The 24,694-nt window shown below is 38.6% G+C and overlaps 1 protein-coding gene across 1 annotated transcript in view; it reads left to right on the top strand.

The window, feature by feature from the left end:
* The window catches only part of AOX1 (aldehyde oxidase 1), a 46,014-nt gene extending 21,662 nt beyond the window's left edge, over positions 1-24,352 (top strand). The window contains exons 17-35 of the mRNA XM_032189952.1: positions 1,374-1,543; positions 2,862-2,988; positions 3,119-3,241; positions 4,403-4,499; positions 7,820-7,944; positions 8,956-9,089; positions 9,768-9,855; positions 11,000-11,086; positions 12,766-12,957; positions 13,257-13,484; positions 14,181-14,276; positions 14,977-15,105; positions 15,600-15,674; positions 17,245-17,297; positions 17,909-18,023; positions 18,665-18,730; positions 20,058-20,246; positions 21,623-21,790; positions 23,375-24,352. Of these exons, the coding sequence (XP_032045843.1) occupies positions 1,374-1,543; positions 2,862-2,988; positions 3,119-3,241; positions 4,403-4,499; positions 7,820-7,944; positions 8,956-9,089; positions 9,768-9,855; positions 11,000-11,086; positions 12,766-12,957; positions 13,257-13,484; positions 14,181-14,276; positions 14,977-15,105; positions 15,600-15,674; positions 17,245-17,297; positions 17,909-18,023; positions 18,665-18,730; positions 20,058-20,246; positions 21,623-21,790; positions 23,375-23,413 (2,301 nt within the window). The 3' untranslated portion in view covers positions 23,414-24,352. The remainder of the gene's footprint in view (positions 1-1,373; positions 1,544-2,861; positions 2,989-3,118; positions 3,242-4,402; positions 4,500-7,819; positions 7,945-8,955; positions 9,090-9,767; positions 9,856-10,999; positions 11,087-12,765; positions 12,958-13,256; positions 13,485-14,180; positions 14,277-14,976; positions 15,106-15,599; positions 15,675-17,244; positions 17,298-17,908; positions 18,024-18,664; positions 18,731-20,057; positions 20,247-21,622; positions 21,791-23,374) is intronic.
* The last annotated feature ends 342 nt before the right edge of the window (positions 24,353-24,694 follow it).

Raw genomic sequence — 24,694 nt, 5'->3', positions numbered from 1 at the left:
GGGTTTTGATCTTTTAATACCATTAATGAAGATGCGAGTAAACATTTCAAGTTTTTAGAAACCTAAAGAAAATTCAAATGAAATGTACAGAAACATTTTTGTTTTGATTTTAGATATTCTTTAGAATAACTTGTTAGTTTAAAATACTTAAATTTGTTCAAGTTATTATCTCCAGCTTCAAAGAGAAGGCAGTGTAAATTTACCAATGGGACCAGGACTAAGGGAACTAGTTTTCTGTGGCTTTCAACAATTTATACCTGAGCTACAAGAAAGTGACATAATAGAAATAGATATATTTTTTATTATTCAGATTGGCTGGCACTGAGCAATAATAAAAGATTTAGAAACCCAGGAAATCTGTTTTGTCACTTTAAATTTTTACCTAATTTGTGTAAGTGTTTGTCTTCTGCCTGGACTTCTTCATCTGAACCTTATTACACTTTTAAAATTAGAGGGAAAAAGAAGATGGGGGGGGTGGAAAAAAGCATATCCTGAAAGATAAGTGTGGGATAAAGTTGGGATGATTTTGCTGAGACAGCCATTTGAGGAACCTTAGTCATCAAGTGAAAAATGTCTCTTCTTGGCTTTGGACTAATAGCAGAGAACATGTCAGAAAGTGCAGGAGGTATTGAATGTGTAGCAGGAACGTTTGAGTGCTGGAACCCATAGGAGAAAATAGATTTTGAGATCAGAGTAAATCACTAGTTGTAAATGCAGAAAAACGAAAAAGCTAGCAAGATCACTGACAGAAACTGAAAAACTGTTTTGGGAGTGGACAACAATTAGTTGGCATGGCAGAATTGTCTGGCAACAGTAAATTAACTTTAAGGAAAGACCTAGCAAAATAAGGTTAATAAAGCATGAAATTCATACACAGTTGCAAGGAAATAAGTGTGAGAGGAAACATTGTCTCACTGATTTACATTGATTAATTGCAGCCTTTCAATGAGGAAGACAAATTCTATGAACTACTGCAAATAGCTCAAACTGCAACACCACATGCTGGTAAAACACAGAACAGAAACTTGTGAGAGTAATTCAGAAAATTTTCAGAGCCTCATGACACCAATCAATAATTAAAAAAAAAAAAAAAAGACTGACGTTTATGTCACTTTGTTGTAAATGATTAAGGAAAAAATACAAGTAGACAAACCTGTGTAATGTTCTTGGAATTGCTTGGAGAAGCAATTTAAAAAAAAAAAAAAAAAAAAAGCTCAGGAGCATCAGTTGAGTCCTTCACCTGTTTTCAATATTGAACCAGAATAGGATAATATGAATAGCTTTCCTTCATCTGATTTTTTAATTAATATAAGAATAGTATGTCAATTTTATATTTTTCTTAACTGTTTGGAGTGTTGTTTTTGATGGCACAGGATGTAGATCAGAGTCAGTCTCCCCAGGATCCTGTGGGACGGCCTATAATGCACCAGTCTGGAATTAAGCATGCAACTGGTGAAGCAGTTTACATTGATGACCTTCCTTCTGTGGATGGGGAGCTCTTCCTGGCTGTAGTCACTAGTTCCAGAGCTCATGCTAAGATTATGTAAGTATTCAAAGTGTATCTGAAGAAAGTTACTAACGAAATAGTGTCTGGGATTTTTAGAGCAGACTAATGGAGTTCAATTATGTATATGCAAAACAGAACATAAGATTCCCACACTGGCTCAGGTCCCAGAAGCAATACTGTTATTTCAGTAGAAGGCTCTGATTGGATTTATGTATTTTTCCATGTTATTGTCCTAATGTTGTTGAGCTATTTTTGGTAAATGAGCCAGCTTACTTAGAGCTAACCTAGGAGCCTCTACATAGAGCTGAGCTATACAGTATGAAGAGACACCTCAACTCAGCTTCAACAACATAGCTTTAAAATCTCAACTCTGTTACAAAAAAAATAATTGTTCAAAATGTAAGAAGTAACATTGCAATGTTGCAGCAACAAGGTAGCAAGGCTCAGGTAAGTACTTGAAGGAGATGGAAAGACAAACATATTTTGAAAGAAAATTGTTTTCCGTTATGCTTTCATACTGATATACACACAGTTTGTTTAACATTAAGGTACCAGAATGCACATATCTGCATTGTCTACCCAGCATTCAGGCACCAAGATGTGTACCCAGGTGCTGTGGTTGGGATTACTCATGATGACAGAGGACTGGCATTGCTAGCTAGAGTCCCTGTCATATCTCCTGGCCTATTCTTAAGTAGGTAATATTATGCTGGTTTTAGGTATGTTCTTTTTGTATCATCTAGGAGCTGACATCCCCCTTTCATCTCTGTGAGACAGTAGTATTTCATCAACTCTATACAATGACTTTTATTAAACTGATGCAGCTCAGGCAGTCTAATGGGTCAATGATTTCCCTGCTATGTTTAGAGTATTTTCTAGAAATTGAACAAATTGCTAGAGTCTTTGTTGCCTTCAGAGGGCAGTGGCGACCTGGTTCAGGAACGGCACGGCGACCAACCCCAGGCCGCTCGGTCCATCGGCTCACAGACACCAATGTGGTGGATGGCAAATGGCGTTTATTGTCGAGTCACATGGGGTTATATAGCTGAGGCCCATAATGTCGCTTCCGCTTGCTTACATCACAGACCACACGCTACTGTCCATCAAGGGAGGGGCTCCACCTTTCCGTACAGCGCGACATCTTCCGGCCGCCAGACCCTAACTACCCACAAGTCTTTAATTCCCTTTGACATGCATTTCTTCCCATGCAATGGGTAGAAGGAAAAGACATGTCTGAACCTATGTTCAGATTCTGGCAATACAAGAAACATACCTCTGTATTGTGTTCCCTGCTTATGTGCAACAGTTTGTAAAACTAATGGATTATACTTCTATCTTCCCACATCCCAATCAGGTCTGTAGATACCTCAGAGGCCCTTAAGGGACCGGGTGTGTTTGATATCATAACAGCTGATGATGTACCTGCTACAAATGAGTTTCACTACTCCAGTGATCCAGAGATTATATTTGCAAGAAACGAGGTTAGAAAGCAATCTTTTTTTAATTTATTTTCTTAATTTCTGTTGTTTTACTTCAGGTCTTTGTAATGGAATTTTACCTGCTGACTCTTAAATTTCTTTATCTTTTGTATGTGTGATGTGTATTTTATAGGTAATTTGTGTGGGTCAGATTGTTTGTGCTGTGGTTGCGGATTCAGATGTTCATGCCAAACAAGCTGCTGCAAAAGTGAAGATAAAGTATGAAGTGCTGGAACCAGTGATCTTGACAATTGAGGTACTAATCACTTCTCTTTTCTCTTGCTTTTTTATTGTTTTATCTATTTAAGTAATGGAAGCATTCCTCACTTGCTTTTTCAAATGTTTTTCTAAGCAAAGTGAACATGAACATCCAATTAAGTAGTCTGTCAGTATCTCTATAAATAACTTTCGAACCATTTGTCTAATTTTGGCCACTTGTGATAGATAGCCAGTAGCCTCAAAGTATTAAGGTCCCACAGATTTCATAATAAACAAACAAAAGGGTAGACAAGAACACTTTTCATGTCCTCAGTAAGAAGAAGGCAATGAGCAAGCACCCTGGTTGTTTCTAATTCTTTTTGTAGCTACCAGCTGGTCAAACAGCATGTATATATGGGCTGAGCAACCAGCCTGATTATCTGTAGCATTTTCTGTCGATCAGTTAACAAGCCAAAAAAGCTAAGGTGAGTTGTAGGAAATTTTGGAGGAATGTGTGGGAAAAGATGTTAAGGATGTGGAACATCTTAGAAATGTGATGTGGGAGTTATAGGGGGGAATTAAATTTATGTTGGATTAAATGAGATGGATGGAAATAAGGAACAAAGGAAATATTAATGGGGAACCAGCATTAGCTCTGGTAGTCACTTTGACTTCTTTACATAATGTGTGTGGGGTTCAACAGAACAGTCATTCTGGTATAAAAATAGAAGTAGTCTCTTTTTAAAGACTGGAAAACTACTAAAATTTAATTACAGTAAAAACTCTTAAGGAAATCTTATTAAAAATAAAGCAAATCAAATGTAATAAATTCTACTTTTCTACTTAGTTTTGGGGATTTCTTTTCCTCTTAATGGCATTACTCTTTGGATGATGTGATTGCATTCTTACTCTGGGCTCTCCAGGTCACTTGCTAGATGTATGAAAGGGAAGAGTAGATTGAATGAACTGAATGCAGCTCCTTCAGAAAGTGCTATGATCAGTAACAGGATACATCAGGAAAGAATTCCTGTGACTGAATAGACAAACTCATCCCCCACAAAAAACAGTAAAACAATGAAATGCAGTTGTTCGCTAGCTTTGGTAGCTGGTGACTCAGATCTCTGAAGAGAATGATATTCTTACTGAGAGTAAAATGCTATAATGAACTGAGAACCTTCAAAATACACTAAAAAAATATTTCTCTTTTTCTCCACTACAGGAAGCTATAAAGCACAATTCGTTCTTTGAGCCAAAAAGAAAATTAGAAGAAGGAAATGTTGATCAAGCATTTGAAACTGTTGATGGTATATTTGAAGGTAAATTGCAGCATGTATGATGCTTCAACTTCCCTGACATATCCTGGAAGCACAACACAGCCCTGAGAAAGCAGTCTAGGAGGTTTCTGGAGAGCGTGGAAGATAGCTTCCTGACGCAGCTGGTTAGTGAGCCTACCAGGGGAGGTGCCCCGCTAGACCTTCTCTTCACAAACAGAGAAGGACTGGTGGAGGACGTGATCGTCGGGAGCTGTCTCGGGCAGAGTGACCACGCAATGGTGGAGTTCACTATTCTTGGCGAGGCCAGGAAGGGGACCAGTAAAACCGCTGTATTGGACTTTCGGAGGGCTGACTTTGAGCTACTCAGGACACTGGTTGGTGGAGTCCCTTGGGAGGCGGTTCTGAAGGGCAGAGGGGTCCAGGAAGGCTGGGCGCTCTTCAAGAGGGAAGTCTTAATGGCGCAGGAACGGTCTGTTCCCACGTGCCCAAAGACGAGCTGGCGGGGAAGAAGACCGGCCTGGCTCAACAGAGAATTGTGGCTTGATCTTAGGAGGAAAAAGAGGGTTTATAAGCTTTGGAAAAGTGGGCAGGCCACTAAGGAGGACTTTAAAGAAGTAGCGAGGCTGTGCAGGGACAAAATTAGGAAGGCCAAAGCTCATCTGGAGCTCAATCTGGCTACTGCCGTTAAAGATAACAAAAAACGTTTCTATAAATACATCAACACAAAAAGGAGGACTAAGGAGAATCTCCATCCTTTACTGGATGCGGGGGGAAACTTAGTTACAAGAGATGAGGAAAAGGCGGAGGTGCTCAATGCCTTCTTTGCCTCAGTCTTTAGCAGCAATACCGGATGTTCTCTGGATACTCAGTACCCTGAGCTGGTGGAAGGGGATGGGGAGCAGGATGTGGCCCTCACTATCCATGAAGAACTGGTTGGTGACCTGCTACGGCACTTAGATGTGCACAAGTCGATGGGGCCAGATGGGATCCACCCAAGGGTACTGAGGGAACTGGCAGAGGAGCTGGCCAAGCCACTGTCCATCATTTATCAACAGTCCTGGCTATCGGGGGAGGTCCCAATCGACTGGCGGCTAGCAAACGTGACGCCCATCTACAAGAAGGGCCGGAGGGCAGACCCAGGAAACTACAGGCCTGTCAGTTTGACCTCAGTGCCAGGAAAGCTCATGGAGCAGATCCTCTTGAGAGTCATCATGCAGCACTTGAAGGGGAAGCAGGCGATCAGGCCCAGTCAGCATGGCTTTATGAAAGGCAGGTCATGCCTGACGAACCTGATCTCCTTCTATGACAGAGTGACGCGCTGGGTGGATGAGGGAAAGGCTGTGGATGTGGTCTACCTTGACTTCAGCAAGGCTTTTGACACCGTCTCCCACAGCATTCTCCTCAAGAAACTGGCTGCTCTTGGCTTGGACTGGCGCACGCTTCGTTGGGTTAGAAACTGGCTGGATAGCCGGGCCCAAAGAGTCGTGGTGAATGGAGCCAAGTCCAGTTGGAGGCCAGTCACTAGTGGCGTCCCCCAGGGCTCGGTGCTGGGGCCGGTCCTCTTTAATATCTTTATCGATGATCTGGACGAGGGCATCGAGTGCACCCTCAGTAAGTTCGCAGATGACACCAAGTTAGGTGCGTGTGTCGATCTGCTTGAGGGTAGGAAAGCTCTGCAGGAGGACCTGGATAGGCTGCACCGATGGGCTGAGGTCAACTGCATGAAGTTTAACAAGGCCAAGTGCCGGGTCCTGCACCTGGGGCGCAATAACCCCAAGCAGAGCTACAGGCTGGGAGAGGAATGGTTGGAAAGCTGCCAGGCAGAGAAGGACCTGGGAGTGATGGTGGACAGTCGGCTGAATATGAGCCAGCAGTGTGCTCAGGTGGCCAAGAAGGCCAACAGCATCCTGGCTTGTATTAGGAACAGCGTGACCAGCAGGGCTAGGGAGGTGATCGTCCCCCTGTACTCAGCTCTGGTGAGGCCGCACCTCGAGTACTGTGTTCAGTTTTGGGCCCCTCGCTACAAGAAGGACATGGAGGTGCTTGAGCGGGTGCAGAGAAGGGCGACGAAGCTGGTGAGGGGCCTGGAGAACAAGTCCTACGAGGAGCGGCTGAGGGAGCTGGGCTTGTTCAGCCTGGAGAAGAGGAGGCTCAGGGGCGACCTTATCGCTCTTTTTAGGTACCTCAAGGGAGGCTGTAGCGAGGTGGGGGTTGGCCTGTTCTCCCACGTGCCTGGTGACAGGATGAGGGGGAATGGGTTTAAGTTGAGCCAGGGGAGTTTTAGGCTAGATGTTAGGAAGAACTTCTTCACTGAAAGGGTTGTGAGGCACTGGAACAGGCTGCCCAGGGAAGTGGTGGAGTCACCATCCCTGGAAGTCTTCAAAAGACGTTTAGATGTAGAGCTTAGGGATATGGTTTAGTGGAGGGCTATTAGCGTTAGGTTGGAGGTTGGACTCGATGACCTTGAGGTCTCTTCCAACCTAGAAAATTCTGTGAAATTCTGTGAGAAGTTGGCAGTATTGGGGCTTCCCAGTCCCTCAAGTGCCAGTCTAATTTTTTCAGTGATATCATATACAGCAATAAGGCCTGAAAAAGCTCTTGGTTGTCAGGAATAAAAGTGTGACTAAACCTAGTAATTTTGAGGTTCTACTGCTACATTCAAGTTTTCTTTATCCTTTGTCCTTCAGACAGAATAATGGAATAATTTAGGTTGGAAGGGGGTAGTCTAGTCCAATCTCAAAGCAGTTCCTGTTAGAGCAAGGTAGTCGGTGCCATATCATCAAGTTCTGAAAATCTCCAGGGGTGGATATTCCACAGCCTCTACAAATACCTGTTCCAGTGTTTGACTACCTTTGTGGTGACGTTTTCTTATAGTGAGTTGCAATTTCTTGTGTTCATCATTTCTCATCCTTCCACTGTGCACCTCTGAGAAAAACCTGGTTCTATTTTCTCTACACCCTCCCATTAAGTAGTTGTAGACAGCAGTAGAATTTCCCCTTAATCCTTTTCTTATGGCTGAGTAAATTCAGTTCTCTCAGCCTCTTGTACATCGTGCTCCAGCTTCCCCATCATTGTCTTGACCTGGTCCACTACATTGATGCTTTTTTAAATTTAATATTGTCAACATTTGTAGTCAACATTACTCTGCTATTTACATATTTATATATAAACATTCAAGTTCTGTTGATGTCAATGGAACAATATCATTTAAACCTGCAAAGAGTCTGATTTGTGTTTTTATTTTAAATGCTGTTCCCTCACACAAGATGCATCAGTAGATTTGACACTGAATACCATAATTTATGGGATGATGGACAGGTGTTTTTTTTCTGGTAACACTTGTGTTTTTCTCATTGGATCAGGGGAGGTTCACATTGGGGGACAGGAACACTTTTACATGGAGACTCAGAGTGTCCTTGCTATTCCAAGAGGAGAGGATAAAGAAATGGATCTGTTTGTGTCAACACAGCATCCAGCATTTGTCCAGGTAAAACATTCTCAGAGAAAGTGGTTGAACCTGTGACAGTTGAGCTCTGAGTGTGGTTTACAAATCAGTCTTACCAATTTAGAGACAGTGGGAACAGGAAGTTGCACATCTGGATTATGCAAAGAAGCTGCTTTGTAGTACTGCAGTATAATGATATACACTGACCACTCTGCTGTGAGGATGAAGAAGTAAAAGTCTCTCATTCTACCTTAAACAAAGTATATCATGCCCCACTAATGTACGTGTGAGAAACTCCCTGTGGAGTGCTGAGGATCCTTCATCTCCATTAGCTTCTATTGAGGTCAGGAGCAGTCAGCACCCTGCAGAGTCAGTCTGCTGAGGGAGTAAAGTAACTCAAATAGTTGTTGGAAAGACTGCTGTTCCATGCCAAAATGATAAAGCAAACTCTGACATAATGTATGGTCTGCATAGCAGTAGCTATGGTGAATGAAATTGGTAGTATTTCAGAGCAAACACTGGTATTTTGTGTTCAAAGTACTTTTTTTGTTTCCATTACCATATGCTGCTAATAGCCAAGAAGCATGAAGAACTTTCTGTCTGAGAAAATGATGAATATTATAGATTTGAAGCAAGAACGTTCCAGACACTAAGATATTAGTTTATTTAAATATATATATATTTATTAAAATTAACCTCAGATTTATGCTTTTATTAATACTAATATTATTTTTTTTTTGTATATGAAGCTTCTCACATTTTACATAATTAATTTCCAGGGTATATTCTTCACTTCTGTCCATGACCCCTTGACAGTATCCATGGCAGACATTTTGAATGCAAGCACTGTTGAGTGTTTCTTGTTCTCTTTGCTTGTTTTTTTAACTTGGGATAAAGGAAAAATCTTATAAGCTGATTTATTAAAACAAAACAAAAAAACATCTATGTAACCCTTTTCTAGAAAAAAATATTTTTAGAGCTAACCTATAGGCTCAGTTGGAGCTGAAAGTGGGTCCTGATAACTGGTGTAAAAGCTGAAAACTGTTTTTACAGGAGATGGTAGCTGCAAGTTTAGGTGTTCCAGCCAACAGGATCATGTGCCATGTTAAACGAGTTGGTGGAGCTTTTGGTGGGAAAATCCTGAAAGCTGGTTTACTGGCGTCAGTTGCTGCAGTGGCAGCAAACAAGTAGGTGTGATGTGTGTGTGTTGGAATATGAAGAGAAAATTGTGTGAAGAAGTTTTACATCTTGTCTAAAATGCTTTCTCCTTCTCCAAAGTTGCTAGCTAAAGAATCATAAAATCCTGACTGTTTACATTTTGTGAGACTGTTCAATATATTTGTTTGCTTTGTTTTGTTAGACTGCTTAAGTTTCAGTAAGTAGCTCTAGCCTCATTTAAGAAGAACAGACTTGAGGAAACTGCAGGTAGTATAAGCTATAAATATTCTTGAAATGACTGACAATTTTAAAAGGACCAGTCCCTAAACGCTGAAGCTTTGTATATGCATTCAAACCATGACAACCATCCAGAAGTGAACTTCTGGATCTTGCTATACTAGTGGAAGACTTCATCAGTAGAACTTCTATTAGGTCACTTTGGTTCAGTCTTAAAATTGAAATGACATTTTTTTCTTCAGAAATTTGTACTGAGTTATATCATTGGCTTTCAAGATGTAAAATGAAAATTCGGACATGATTGTAAGTGTAAAATAATATGAACTAGGCCTTAAGTACATAGCCTATTAAAGTTAATTTTGATCTGAATGCATGCTTACATCTGGATTCATAATGAACAGAACACATTAATATTGTTAATAGCATCTCTCATGTTGTCTGAAAACCTCATTTTTCTTTTGTTAATTTAGAACTAACAGAGCTGTCCGTCTTATTCTGAGCCGGGGGGATGATATGTTAATTACTGGTGGCCGACATCCTTTTATTGGCAAGTATAAAGTGAGTGCCATAGGAAATGAGTAAAAAAACCACCTGTTCATATTCTGTGAATAAGAATTTCAGTGTTGCTGGTTAATATTTGTTCTATTAATTAAAATAATTTTAAAACTATTAGCCAAGAAACCAAGAGATAAAGTTGTTTTACAACCTGTCTCTGCTTCTGCTTCTAACTCTGCAGGTTTTTTTTTGTTTGTTTGTTTTTGTTTTTTTTTTGTTTGTTTGTTTGTTTTTTTCTGCTCCATTCCTGTCTTCCTTTCATAGCTCTTTCTGTCTTTCTTCCTGGGAGACTGGAAGACAAGCTAGCTTAGACTTCTTCTGAAAAGTTTATTTTTAACCATCCATCTGGTTAAGTTCACAAAAAGGAGCAGCTAGTTTTTTCACAGAAATAGTGTGTACAGCAAAAGTTACCATAAGGAAGAAATTTCTCTCTTACCTGCTCATGCACTGTCATGTCATCACAATTCATTAGGTTAAGTTTTGTCTCCTTTTCTATCTCTAATACATAGGAAAAGTAAAAGGGGTTGTATAAGATACATCCCTGAAGATGAAAATGAGCTGTAGCTCATGATGAGAATTCAGCAGCTATCATTAATCTCAACAGCTGAAAAGAGTTGTAAAATAAACAACATTTTTTCATTAAGACAAGCAAATGTCTTGCTGCAATTGCCATCTATTCTTATAGTTAGAGAGGGATTTGACTTTGTCTACAGTGGACATTCCTAGATGACACAGCCATCTGTGTAGCCACAGCCTACCTGGGCAGCCTGCTCTAAGGAACCTGCTTTGGCACAGGGGTTGGACCCAATGATCTTTCAAGGTCCCTTTCAGCACCTGCAATTCTGTGATTCTGTGATCTGTTGAGCAACACGCAGGAAGCCACTGAGTTTCTCTGCTTCTTCCTTCCCCGGCGGGCTTCTTGTATGCCGTACCTGTAAGGATCACAGATGTCAGTTAGGAAAAACAATGCTTAGGAATGTACTTTCTTTTTCTCTTGCCCTTTTACTGTTTAAGTGAATGTTTCTCAGAAATTAACTGTGCACTTCAAGCCTGATGGAGTGGCTTATATTCATTTGCAAAATACAAAAGCACCGAGGAAATAAATGAATGTCAAAAATCTAAGAAGGTTATTGTTGATTCATTTTAGGTTGGCTTCATGAATGATGGAAGGATCAGAGCTGTGGATGCCAAATATTACATTAATGGAGGATGCACCCCTGATGAATCTGTCCTGGTAAGGATATTATAAGCTGATGAATCTTAAAACATGAAGGAATCATTAAATGGAAAATGACAAATGCCATATTTCTTTGCACAGGTATAGTGTTACTCATACAGTCTTTTGCTTTAATGACTGCGTGTTGCTAGAAGATCTGCACCTAGCAGTTTACTTTTCCTTATTCCGTTCAGTGAACTGCTATACTACTTTTTGGTATTTTTCTACACATTCACTTCATGCATGGTTTCTCAGGCTTATTTTCCTATTACACACATCAGATAACAATATGTTCCTTTTAAAATACAAAGTACATACATTTGTGCCTGCTTGAAGTTTTGTGTCTACAAAGCTGAGAAGACCTTTCCTAATCTTCAGAAAATAATCATAGTGATAATTGTCCTATTACTGGCTCTATCCATTTCTGTACTGGGTTTGCATGTAACATGCTGTATACATCAGTTCCTTACTTATAGGTCTGCAAACTAACAAATGTCACTTGCTTTAATATCATTCACTAGGTATTTGTGCTTGCATAAGCTATTCTAGCAATAAGTGAAACGTTTTTTTGATGTCACTGCCTCTCTGGGTTACTGCCCTGCCTACAGGTATTTTCTGTGCTCTGAAATCTGTCAGTACAACTGTCTATACTATTGTTGCCTAGCTTGTTTCTGAAAAAATGACCTGCTTTAAGAAAGTAATCCATGATTAAAAGCACCAAGATTAGAACAGACATTTCTGGGAAGAAACTTTGGCACAGGTTAGAGTTGTAATACAACTATATAACAAGTCTATAATGGTTGTTGTAGTAACAACAAAAACATACCCCTGTTTTTATCCCACAAATTACTAACATTTTTTTTAAGTGAAAAAATACCATTATATGACACTCTTCATCTGCAGTTACTATAACAAAACTCTCTTCTATTGTTCATATACAGAAATATTTTGGAGTTTACTGTTTAAAGCTTGGTAAAAACAGTAGGAATACAGGGTTAGATTTACCATTCTGAGTAGTCTACTTAATATTGGAATATTGATGAGTGACCTCATCATGAGGCATCAAAACATTTTTAACTTATTTTGATACTGAGTCATAGAAACTAATTTAGAGATACCTAATACAGGATTTCTCTTTTCTTGTGTTGTTGTCTGTCACATGAAACCTCTTAAAAGCAACTAGATAAACAAAACCTACACATAAGAACCATAAGACACAATAGACCATAGAATATATGTTTTCTGGTGGAACTAAGCACTAACTAGGAATTTTCATATGACGTGATAATTCAGAATGTTTTCGTGAGTTCCTTTCACAGCTCCTGTTGCTTTAAATCTAATCTGCTTGGTTTTAGTTCTATATGGCTTTTGATATCAAAGTAGGAGCAAAACCAGTCTTAAAAAGAATGAATTACCAGTTTAATCTTTATCTACTAAGCAGCTACTGGCACTCAACTACTAGTAACATCAGCTGTGTTCTGTGAGTATCAGAAGAACTGAAATGTACTATGCTACTTAAGAAACGAGTGAAAAAAATATGTATGTGTCAATCATTAGTAGTAAGAATACTTACAGAAACCTAATTTTAAAGCTAATTATGTCAAGTTAGTTCTTTCTGAGATGAGGAAGATTTAAATGTGCATCTGAAAGAAGCACTGTTCTAACATTTATCTATACCTGCTTGTTCCATATTTCAGGTAGCAGAAGTATCCTTATTAAAAATGGACAATGCATACAAGATTCCCAACTTGAGATGCTGGGCTTACGCCTGCAAAACAAACTTGCCATCAAACACAGCATTTCGAGGGTTTGGCTTTCCCCAGTCAGCACTGGTGACAGAAACTTGGATAACAGACATTGCAGATAAAACTGGTTTATCACCAGAAAAGGTGACAATATAAAAGCATCTCCTCTCCTGAAATGACATCTATGAAGTTAAAATATCCTTTGGATTAGCTCAAGTCATTTCTAAATCAAACATAATTTGTGCTAAAATTCTATTTTCTTAATAATGTCTGATTGCTGCATGAGTTTGCGTACTCTTGCAAACTGAACCAAAGTGGTAACCGTTCAAAAAATATATGATAATCTAGACTAGTTGTCTTCTAGCCCTCCCTCTCCCCTCTGAAATGGTCAGTCTGCCTATAATATGATTGGATTGTGGTATCTGTTAATCTTATTATTTCAGATTAGGGAAATAAATATGTATAAGGAAGATGAGCAGACGCCCTTCAAACAAAAGTTTGATCCGCAAAACTTAGTACGGTGTTGGAACGAATGTATGGAGAAATCTGCATACCACAGTAGGAAAACAGCTGTCGAGGAATTTAACAAACAAAATTACTGGAAGAAAAAAGGGATTGCCATTGTTCCAATGAAGTTTCCATTTGGACTAGGCACACGTTATCTTTCTCAGGTTAGTTTCTTTAAAGAAAAAATGAACTAAACTTTTCATCCATAGAAGATTGCAGCTACTCTACTTTAAAATACAAGACAAAAGTGTTATCTTTCTACTTCTGGAAAACTACTGTCCTCCTAATGGTTGTTCCCAGGAGGGTACACTAGCTTCCAGCTGTCTTCAGTCTGAGGTCAAAGTTGTTTGGTCTTTAGGACCCAGGCAGCTTAGACCCTGCCTACTTAAAGGCCAGCCCCATCTCTTGTGATGTGGTATAGTTGAAAGACTTGATCATGGGGTTACTATGGGATCTTATACTTAATCCTTTCAAGTCATCAAAGAGTAAATTTAAGGAAGAAAAGGAGGGCAGTAATATTTTTGGTCTATGTATTTTGTTTAATGTAGCTGTTCAGGAAATGAAATTTGCAGCTATTTGCATATACAGCTATTAATGAGGGAGGTCTTGCAGCTTCCTTTGGAACCATTGAGGTTCTGTTGCCAGGTCTAGTTTTATGTGAGGATCTAGCAACAGGAAAAGCAGACTTCCAAAGATGTGTATTGTTTTGTTTTGAAGCTTATTATAGGGGAACAGCAGGGACTAACATTCCAAATTTCACTTATTATTCAAAAGCATTAAACAAAAAAGCCTTTATTTTTTGATCCATTAATTCATCACTACATTCAAAACATTTTTGTTTTGGTTTGGTTTGGTTTTAGGCTGCTGCTCTTGTTCATATTTATACAGATGGATCTGTGCTTTTGACACATGGTGGAATTGAATTGGGACAGGGTATTCATACAAAAATGATCCAGGTAACAGATTATCCAAACAAATATTACCTTGTGCTTTATCTGTTGTATAGATAAAGAGTAGGAAGATTATCTTCTTGGTTATTTAGTCTACCAGTAGGACAGCTCCTTCATCAGCATAGCCACTGCTGCTTTGCATCGATAGAGTTAAAAAGTAAAGATGCTCTCTTAAAGAGTCATAGGGACAGCAGGAAGAGGAATTTTTTATTATTATTTTTAATTATTCCAGTTATATGTGAAGAGGCTTATTAGAAATAAGATATTTTGGGTCTGGTCCCATATAACCCATGGTAAAAACAAATAAATGAAGACAGTCTCTATTCAGATTATCTGTTTTATTATCATCGTTGTTGAATTGATAATTGAGACATGATCTATAAAGATAATAATGAAATTGAGGAAAGTTTGGGATCTGGGAATGCATAATTTACCCTAAATCATACAGGATTTAAGCAGCAAAATCTGGGACTGAATGTTGGACTCCAGAATCTCAGTCCAGAGTTTGAGTGCAGTAAAAACATTGATTTTTGGTTCTGCATCTTTGTACTGACAAACATGGCAAAATAATTACACATGGAGGTTAGAAGAGGAACTTGCTAAAACATTATCTTTCCTAGTACTGCTGACTTCTAGCAAGTACTGGGGGGAGCAGTTGGAATGTTTGGAATGTTTCTGAAACAGTATGTTCTGCTTCCTGAAACAGGTTGCTAGTAGGGAATTGAACATTCCTATGTCATATATTCACTTCTGTGAAACAAGCACAACAACTGTTCCTAATGCATGTGCTTCAGTTGGATCTGCAGGAACAGATGTCAATGGCATGGCTGTGAAGGTAAAAAGTTTAGTCTAACAAAACACCCTATTCCTCGTGGTATTGAATGCCTGCCAAACTAAGTATTAGTGATCCCATGGAAACTGCTTGAGATTACTAACAATACCAATGGAGATTGACAAGAAGAAACATGAATTGTTGGTAACTTCTCAGTAACAGTGCTTATGAAGTTCCAGAATGTGACCTGAAATTTCCCCTTAAAAGGCTTATGTTTTACAAAATCCTTGCTTCATCAGACAGAAGGTAACTAGTCCAATACAAATCCTATATTATGTTCCTGTTCTAAATCCAATTCGTATTGATTCCAACCCTTGTAACTCATGTCTTTATGAGGTTTGTGTTTATGCAGTTAAAATGGCATGTCCTGCCATACTTTAAGATGACAGTGAAGCGTATATTAACTAAATACTACCCAGAGCATGTCTTAAATAGTACTTTATGTGCCAAACTTGTGTTCGTTAATCTTCTGTTACTTTATTCTGACTTCTCATCAGGACGCTTGCCAAACCCTTATGAAACGCTTGCAGCCTATTATCAACAAGAACCCAAAAGGAAACTGGAATGATTGGGTGAGAGACATGAATTGTACTAAATGTGTTTTTGTGCTTGCAGAAACTATGACATATGGATTGTTGTCCATTGGTCTTCTCAGCCTGATAGTCTTAAAAATAAAAGCTGCATAAATAGGTTGATTTAGAGTATTTGAGATGTAGGTAGTTTGTTTAGATATCCCCGGATTGTATCTAGTTTGTTTAACAATCCCCAGATCGTATCTAGTTGGAAAGGAGGGGAAGCTATCTGTGAAGTCACATTTGGAGGTACTGAAGTTTTTAAGATACAAAAAATACCAGCTTGTGTAATAATGTGGCCAACCCCAGCTTGCACACAGAGAAACTATTGCAAAAAGATTGTCAGGTGTACAGTGTTGGTTTTCCTTCATGGTTTTTATTTATTTTTACCAAATCACTAAACAGAAGCATTTTCAACCTCATCCTTCCGTTTGCCTGCTTTGCACAGTGAACCGGTGGGGGGGGGGGGGGGGGGGAAAAGTATCAGGAATACTTGTTCCCATTGCTACAATATGTAATTCATTATAGTATCAATTACATTTGCAGTAAGGTAGTACAGAAGTAGTGCTAAAGCACTATTAAAGCTAAACTTATATTAATAGCTTCCGTCCAGTGCCCTCTTGAAATGGGAATAGAATTTTAAGACAAGACATTTTCTTAACTAAAAGTTGTCTGCTCTGTCACCTATTTCTATAAAGGTATGGCTGTGAATCTAGCTGCATTGGTATGTTAGAGGAAAGCCTGTTTGTTACTTCTGCTTACTCAGTATTATTTGATATCACCAGCCTAATGAAAATGACAATCCCTACCTTGAGGCATTTACAGATCCAGTGTGCTAGGGTGTTTCTGTTCAAGGGATTAAACACAGTAGCAACTGCAAAAAAATGTAAATACTTTCTTGTCAGTATTAATTCCTAGCAGTAGCAATTAATGTTGTAATACATGTGGTAGCTTTGTAACTGACAGCTATGTATGCAAAATAAAATCCATCACTTCTCTAATAGGTGCCAAATCAGCTTGGATAATTCAGACATATTCAAAATATTAGAAGAAATAGCTGACATAAGAAATAATATTAATCTATGTAGAGAAATAATGTTATGTCTTGCAAAGTCAGTAAATTGTAATTAATATATTAAAGAACTTCTTGACTTGTAAACTACATAAATCTGTCAGGACAGTCACTGTGAAAGGAAGTAGACTTAGGACTTCATTTTTAAGCTACTGGCAGAAGAACACTGTAAAGAGCATTTCTCTTGTCAGCTGTCATTTTTGTGAAGATAGGTCATGCAGATCTTTTGTCTCAGTGACATATCACCCAGATCTGTTCAACTGGCAAAGATGAACCCATTTTATTCAATCTGAGCAGTAAAATCAAGAAGGACCCTTTCTGACTCTAGTGTTACCATTCCGTAAGAATTACCCCTGTTAACAGGTCTATTCCTGCAAGAATTACCAAAAGAACTGAGGTTGCTCTTCCAAAGACAGTTTAGTTCTACAATCTTAAGGGATCATGTGCAACTAAGTGTCTGTTTCCTTGGTTTACGACAAAACACGCTATATTTTACAGATCAAAGAAGCTTTTGAACAGAGTGTGAGTCTTTCAGCTACTGGTTACTTTAGGTAAAGTATTTTTGTTCTTTTAAAATGCATGGTTATTAAAAAAAAAAAAAAAAAAAAAAAGGACTATTTCTGAAAATACAAATTCAGTAGATAAAACATCCTGTCCAATTGTTCTTCTTAATGGTTGAGCTTATATTTTATGTAAGTTCTGATTTGTGAAGGGGTTGGAATATTAAGTTCAAGTGGTAATTTATGTCTGGCCTTTTGTGGACTCTCTAGAAAGCATAAAGAGAATATTTCATCCCATATTTGGTCCATGATTCTTCCATTACAAAACCAGGAAGCATTGAGGAAGTGACTGCTGCACATAACAGCAACTGTGCAAATTGGGATATAGTTTATTTACTGAAGCTATTTTGCTATAAACTATAATTTTTGTTGTACTACACCTTATTTACATTTTTCTCCCTAAAACATGATCACACTGAGTTGTACAACAGGGAAAAAAAAAAGTGACAGCACCAGAACATGCATTTGGTATTGGCAACCAGGTGCACCTGTTATTTTAGATTTCACTTGAAATAGGTTCAGACTTTCACGTGCTCTTCTTTTCACGTGCTTTGTCGTGATACAAACATTCATTAGTCATTGTGGACTTATTTTTCCATCAGAGGTTACAATGAAAACATGGATTGGGAGAAAGGGGAAGGACAGCCATTCACATACTTTCTTTATGGAGCTGCTTGTTCAGAGGTTGAAATTAACTGTTTAACAGGAGATCACAAGGTAATAACTGCGTATTATTTAAATTTGGAAATAATGTGAATAATGTTCCTCTAAACTTGTTTGCATCACTGGATGCTCCAACAACCGTTCAGGTTTTGCATGAATAAATCACCTGTTTTCATATGTTAATATACATGTATATATCAATAATATGAAAGCAAATGAGACGTGGAGCAGAATGACAGCTATGCAACATAAAGTGGTTTCTGGCACATCTGTATTAATATTATACAGGTTCACCTTTTGGGTTGCAGCAGACACCTGATGTTCTCTGCCTGTTCTCTCCTTGTTAGTAAGCAAACCAATTACAGCAGAATGAAATATTCTATTTTTAGGCTCTTTACCATCTAGAAAGGTAGATGTCATAGCATGCTGATCATACACCCATTATGTGTACTTATTTCCTTGTGAAATGTGAAAAATCTGAAAAGGCTAGCTGAGACTAAAATTCCATTAAAACTGAGACAATCCCATTTTGCTTGTAATGGGATATTAGAAAATACTCTGAAATTGTGTGTGTTGAAAGGCATGTTTTTAAGTCCATATTATTTTACTGAGTAGTCACTGTAACCCATATTGTGTTCTAATGCCTCTGCACTGTCCATCTCTCTCAGTAATATGACATTGAATTTTATTGACAGAACCTCCAAACAGACATTGTTATGGACATTGGGTGCAGCATAAATCCAGCTGTGGATATAGGACAGGTATGTGCCAATGATTTCTTGCTGTCTTATTTCTATTTAACTGATAGTCTGATCTGAAGTGAATATTACCTCATTAATCACAGGTGATGCTACAAGATCCTTTAGTTGTAGTTTGTCCTCATCTGAGTCAATGTCAGAGCTCTTGTAGATGTCAATAGAGCCTGAGTTTTATCTTTGACCTCTGATGTCAGCCTGTACTACTTCCTGTGTTCATACATGCCCACTATCTGCTGGACTCAAGTTCTGTTTGTCATCTGCAGTCTCCAAATTCTCATGTTGTTCGATCAGACTTCCTACCTGATAGCAGGGTGTTATAAATGAAGATACAACTCAGTCTGAATTTAGTAATATTTATAAAAGGCAAGTAAACGGCACTGGGTGTGCGGGGAGTCTGTGCTCTGCCAACATGCACACCCACCCGTTGAACTTTCTAAATATATATAGAACATTGCTTTTACATATTCATAAGAAACCCGAGTATGCATATACATATGTATGACCTATCCCCGCTTTGTATTATAATTAGTATTTTCACAAACTCCTCCTTTTGGCACCTGCACAGTGTCTCTTGGTGGTGGTCGTTGCGGTCATGGGGATGAAGACTCACAGTTCCCCCCCATCACCACTAGCAACCTGTTGTTCCTGGATCTCGTCCAGATCGCAGGGGCGGCTTTGACTGCCTCCCTCTTCTTCTGCACATGCTATGCTATCCACAAGGTTCCCGAAAGCAACAAAATGTGATCGACACCAACCCATGCGAGGCCGTCTTTTCAAGGGTTAACGAAATGCGGGACACCATGCTAATAATATGATTATCATATAACATTAAACAACAAATTTTAACAGTTTCAACAAGCAAACCCCCCCCCAGCAACTCCCATGCCTTACCGGCATGAGAACAAGCAACCTCCCTCTAAACTCCTTACATTCCTGATGGCCTCATCATTAAGAGTCTGATGTTATCACCAACTATGGGGCTTACCGACCCCCATGGCCACACTCCCACATCTCCCCCTTCTTTATTAATATCAACCATCTTCTTGACACAAATTATTACTCTATCTATCACAAGGGAGACACCTTTTTTCATTGCAGGCTGGGCCACAGACTTCATCAATTCAACATGGATGCACTAGTCTCTCTGGTAGGACAGAGGAGCGTAAAAGCTTTTCCCATTATGTTAGCCACAAAATGTTGAAGAATCCCCATAGGCAAGAAAGAAAGAAATTTCTCCTAAGAGCTAGCGATACAAATCATTTTTTGACAAAGTTTTATGTATTTTTATCAAACATGAGTACGTAAATACTGTGTCTTTTCTTATTGAAAGATTGAAGGTGCCTTCGTTCAAGGAATTGGACTTTATACAATGGAAGAATTGAAGTACTCTCCAGAAGGAGTACTCTATACTCGGGGTCCAGATCAGTATAAGATCCCTGCTGTTTGTGATATTCCAGAACGGTTTAGAGTTTCCCTGCTGTCATCTTCCCAAAATCCTTATGCCATCTATGCATCCAAGGTAAGCAAATCATCACAAAGCATGATTCTTAGATCCCAGGACAATCAGAAAAATTACTCAGCTATAAAACGTATATACACTTTCGGTTCTTTTTTAGCATTTCAAAGAGATCCCCATGCAATTGTTTTATTTTTTGGCTTCAAGGAAGCTGGTGTGAAAAGACATAATGCTGCGTATCTTTTATGGCTTGCAAGTAGTAATTTTAGTATTTCATTAACAGGGCATACACAGAAGCTGCAAGATCAATTTAAAACCATACTTTTAAAAATGTGGTGATAAACTGAAGGGATAATAGAATAGAATAAAAATGACTAAGGAGTTGATAGGGAAAACATGACAATGAGACTGTGCATCTTACATGTGGTAAGCAATAAGAAATAGGAGTGTATATGTATTTATGTATGAGATTGGCTCAGGCATTCAGTATAATCATTGCTTTAATATACAGCAGCAAATATTCTGGTCAGTTGCATGTGAGTAGTAATGATAAATTCAAGATGAAGCTAATTCTGCAAAAATTCAGATATTTTAGTTATTAGGTATGTTTTTAGAATTCATTAAAATAAAACAGCATGACTTGAAGGAAAAGCATATTTTAAGGTGAAAGTTAAACAACAAATAGGTTCTTTAAAATTATTTAAAGGTGTCTTTGATACATAATGAGATTTTTTTAAAACTTGTCTAGGTTAATTAGTTACATATTTGATTCTAGAGAGCTGACACTAATATCCATCTTCAAACAGCTTTTATCCTTTCCTGTGAACATATCTCCTATAATTATCTGTAGAATTCACTGCAAGAAATTGTGATTCTTCTTCATGCATGCAGCATGTTTGGGGAAGACATTTGGTTCTCAGATTTTAGCAAGGAGATAGATTCCATTGTAATATTCCAATATAATTCAGATTAAAATAATCAATGCCTTAGCAGAGAGAGGACTCTGAAAGGGTGGATTTGACCTGCTTTTGAGATAACGTAGAAATGCAAATCTCATGTCTATAACGATGAGAGGATGTCAAGCCCACCGAGGTCAGTGTTGTTTGTCTGCAGGGAATTAGCATGAGTTCAGAGTGTTTTTTAGTTGTACCTGTACTTGGGTTCAGATTGTTTTAATTTTATCTGTCAGTTATCCTAAATTTCAGCATATCAAGGAGCCAAAAAGATTCTGAAATCAATAGCCAGTATTTGAAAGCAACTTCTTTAGATCTCGGGAAGCATCAAACAGCAGCAGACTTGGTGAGATTGAAGCCTGCTTCCACTAAATCTAAGAAAAACTAAAGAATGAAACAGTTTTTGAGTCACTGACTTCTAAGCTTTTTAGCTGCTATAGATATGCCATGTATTCCCCTCATTTGCTCTTTTTTTTTTTTTTTCAGGGGATAGGCGAGGCAGGACTTTTCTTGGGATGCTCTGTGTTCTTTGCTTTGAGAGATGCAGTAACTAGTGTGAGAAATGAAAGAGGACTGAAAAAGACCTTCGCAATGAACAGCCCTCTGACTGCTGAACAAATACGAGCAGCCTGCGCAGATGACTTTACTAAGATGGTAATAGGAAGGTGGGGGCATCTGTTTAAGTATCTCTGGGTAAATAGGACCTATAGCTTTTGGCACCTCTGAATGGTGAAGTGCCTAATGACAGTCTCCAACTGGTTGTGCTTTGTATACAGCAGCATCGTACTTCTCCTTCCTTTGAAGGCTCTTTGTAATTGAAATATCTGGTAACAGGTCTCACTCAAGCAAGCTATCCAGTGAATGCTTGAAAGCACTGTACTGGTATTTCCCTGATTTTGTATAATCTTCACCCCCCACCCCCTCCTAAAACTTAAAAATTTTACAGCCCTTCCCTCCCTGAAGCCTATTCCTTTCATCCATATGGTGAATCCAATAGAGGTTTAAATAATTACTATTATCAACATGCAATGAATGCTAGATCAGTCTCCAACCAGCTTCAGTCTTCTTCAAGGTGTTTTCCCCAACTGCCTTGCATGCTGGCACTATTACCTCATTCGAGTACTCCTTCCTATGTCCAGTATTCTGGGAGTAAAAGTAATTACCTCAAAACAAAAGAATACAGAAGAAAAACAAATGAGGTGATATACTTTTTATATAATGTTGATACTTAAGATTACATGTTTTCTGCAACTGTTCACTGTAGTCATATTCCCACTGCTATTGCTATTCTTTTTCTGTGTATGTTTAGATTTAGTATATAAAATTTGTGAAGCAAGGTCCTTGCCAGAGTATACATCTGTACTGTGCCCTGAACCTCTGCGGCTCTGGCAAGGAAATTTCTGAACTCTCACATATGGACTACTCCCATAGTATTCCATAGTATTTCCATGGTTGTGGTGATTCAAAGATCAAGGCCGAAATTTCCTTAAGTGGTATATTCTTTATTGCAGCGCTGGATGCACGGGGGATCTCTCCACCTATCGTGCATACCCAAAGCGGAGAGCAGTCTTGAATTTATACAATCTGTTAATATTCTACAAGCACCTATACATATTCATCACCTATCCCCACCTTCCCTCATTTCTCATGCTAATTAGCTTTTTGGCAACTTGCGCCTGTGTATAGCCTCCCAAGAATTGCAGGCAGGGGTCTTCGGGACGTGGGCAGTGGTCTTTGGGAGGAAGACCCCGAATCTTCCTCACAGTGTACTTTTCACCATTGGTCAGGATTCTGCTGAGTTGGCACGTTTCTTAATTGCAAGAGCTGGCTTTTGCTGATTCTTCTGTTTGTTGTATCTTTATCATGAATTCCAATGTTCTGTTTTGAGATTTATAGTCCTTATATCTGTTTCTCTGTCTGTCTGCCGCTTCCCTATTGGGGGATTGTCCTTGCCTCCCCAATGTCTCCTTAATCAGTGGATGTCATTGACACCAAATCAGCAGGTCCACGGACTTGCTCTCATCACAAGAGCTTGCAGGAGGCAAGGCCCACCAATGAAGAAGCCAAGCTTCTCCATGCACGTTTCACCCTGACTCCAGTTATCATTTACATTTCTTCCAGGTGTCTTTTGCAGAATACCTTTCTGGGCAATTTAAAGATATCTGATAAGGACGATATTGGGAGCTTTGCAGTCAAGTAATACTAACGCGTAATTATTTTTCTTGTTTATTCTCATAGATGACAAACGATGAATCTGCTTCTTCCATATCTGTGTGAATGACAAACCAAAGAGTGCACAAGAACTGAATGGAATGCGAAGTACTGATTTACTGCCCCAGTTGCATGCTAATCAACAGACAGATAAATAGATTTTCTCATCTTCAGAATAGAAACAGATTCAAAAAAAAAATGCACGTTATATCTTCTATCTTCTATCTTAATTCTCTGTCCAGTATATTCATTACACTACTTCACTTCAGTTACAGTATATAATTATTAAAAATATATTTTCTGCATTTGAAGCATATGTATTCCACAAGAAGGATCTGCTCAATGGCTCTGTTGCACATCAGCCCCAGAAAGATCAGCTGACTTGCTGCAAGGGAAGAAAGTTAGGATGAACTATAAAAGGTATGTTAGAAACCTTGCTACCACCTAATCCACTTAACTACTTTCATATAATAAGTGACTTTTGAAAAGCTTCAGCTGATTTTCTGATTGGGATTTAAGTCAATCCCTTTTTGATAATAAGTGATGATCTGGTCTGTAGTAAAGTCACTTTAGATTATTTTGGTACAGACATCTTTGTCTTAAAAACACACAGGAAATGAGTTATGATTTTCTTTTGTTATGCCCAGCAAATTGCTGTGGCTGACCTATGTATGTAGGAGATTAATTTTATCCCCAAAGTTGGAAGAGTTGCTTAGATATACTTTCCAATGGAGGCTTTCTTTTTCTCATGGAGCAAGCCAAAAGCCTCTGAACTTAACAAGAAAACTCACGAGGAGTTCAGTGTGCTTTGAGCAGGAGCCTTGATGAACTTGTCTCTGAAAAGGATTCTGAAACAGTGCTCAGGACTATATTGAGCAATGAGAGTTTAGTTAAGAGCTTTTCTCTCACTCTTGAGCACTCCTGTGATAAAGACAAAAAAATATATATATTACTGATGAAAGCTGATCCACAAATATTAGTCATCTGATGCTGCATAAGGTGCAGTGGTATTAGACTGCACCCAAGTAGTAGTTGGTGACAGGAAAATATAAAGCAGCACTGTTTAAAATTATAACAGAAAACCTGATGTTAATAAATTTGATGTATGTATTTATTTGTAATTTGAGATCAAGAAATTACGCAGAATATACCAAAGTTAATATACTATGAAATCTCCAATCACAGTATTCAGATTTCAGCATCAGAATCCACAAAAAAAAAAAAATCAATGAGAACTTCAGCCTTTCTTCTTCTGGAGGACAAAGCTGTAATTTGAATTCCAAATGCATACAAATACACAAAAGTCTGTGGTATTTGGATTTGGGACTTTGATCTAGGATCTGTACT

The sequence above is a fragment of the Aythya fuligula genome, chromosome 6 (genome assembly GCF_009819795.1).
Source record: "Aythya fuligula isolate bAytFul2 chromosome 6, bAytFul2.pri, whole genome shotgun sequence".
NCBI classification, from domain to species: Eukaryota; Metazoa; Chordata; class Aves; order Anseriformes; family Anatidae; genus Aythya; species Aythya fuligula.
The sequence above is the reverse complement of the archived record's forward strand: the minus strand, read 5'-3'. Positions and strand labels throughout refer to the sequence as shown.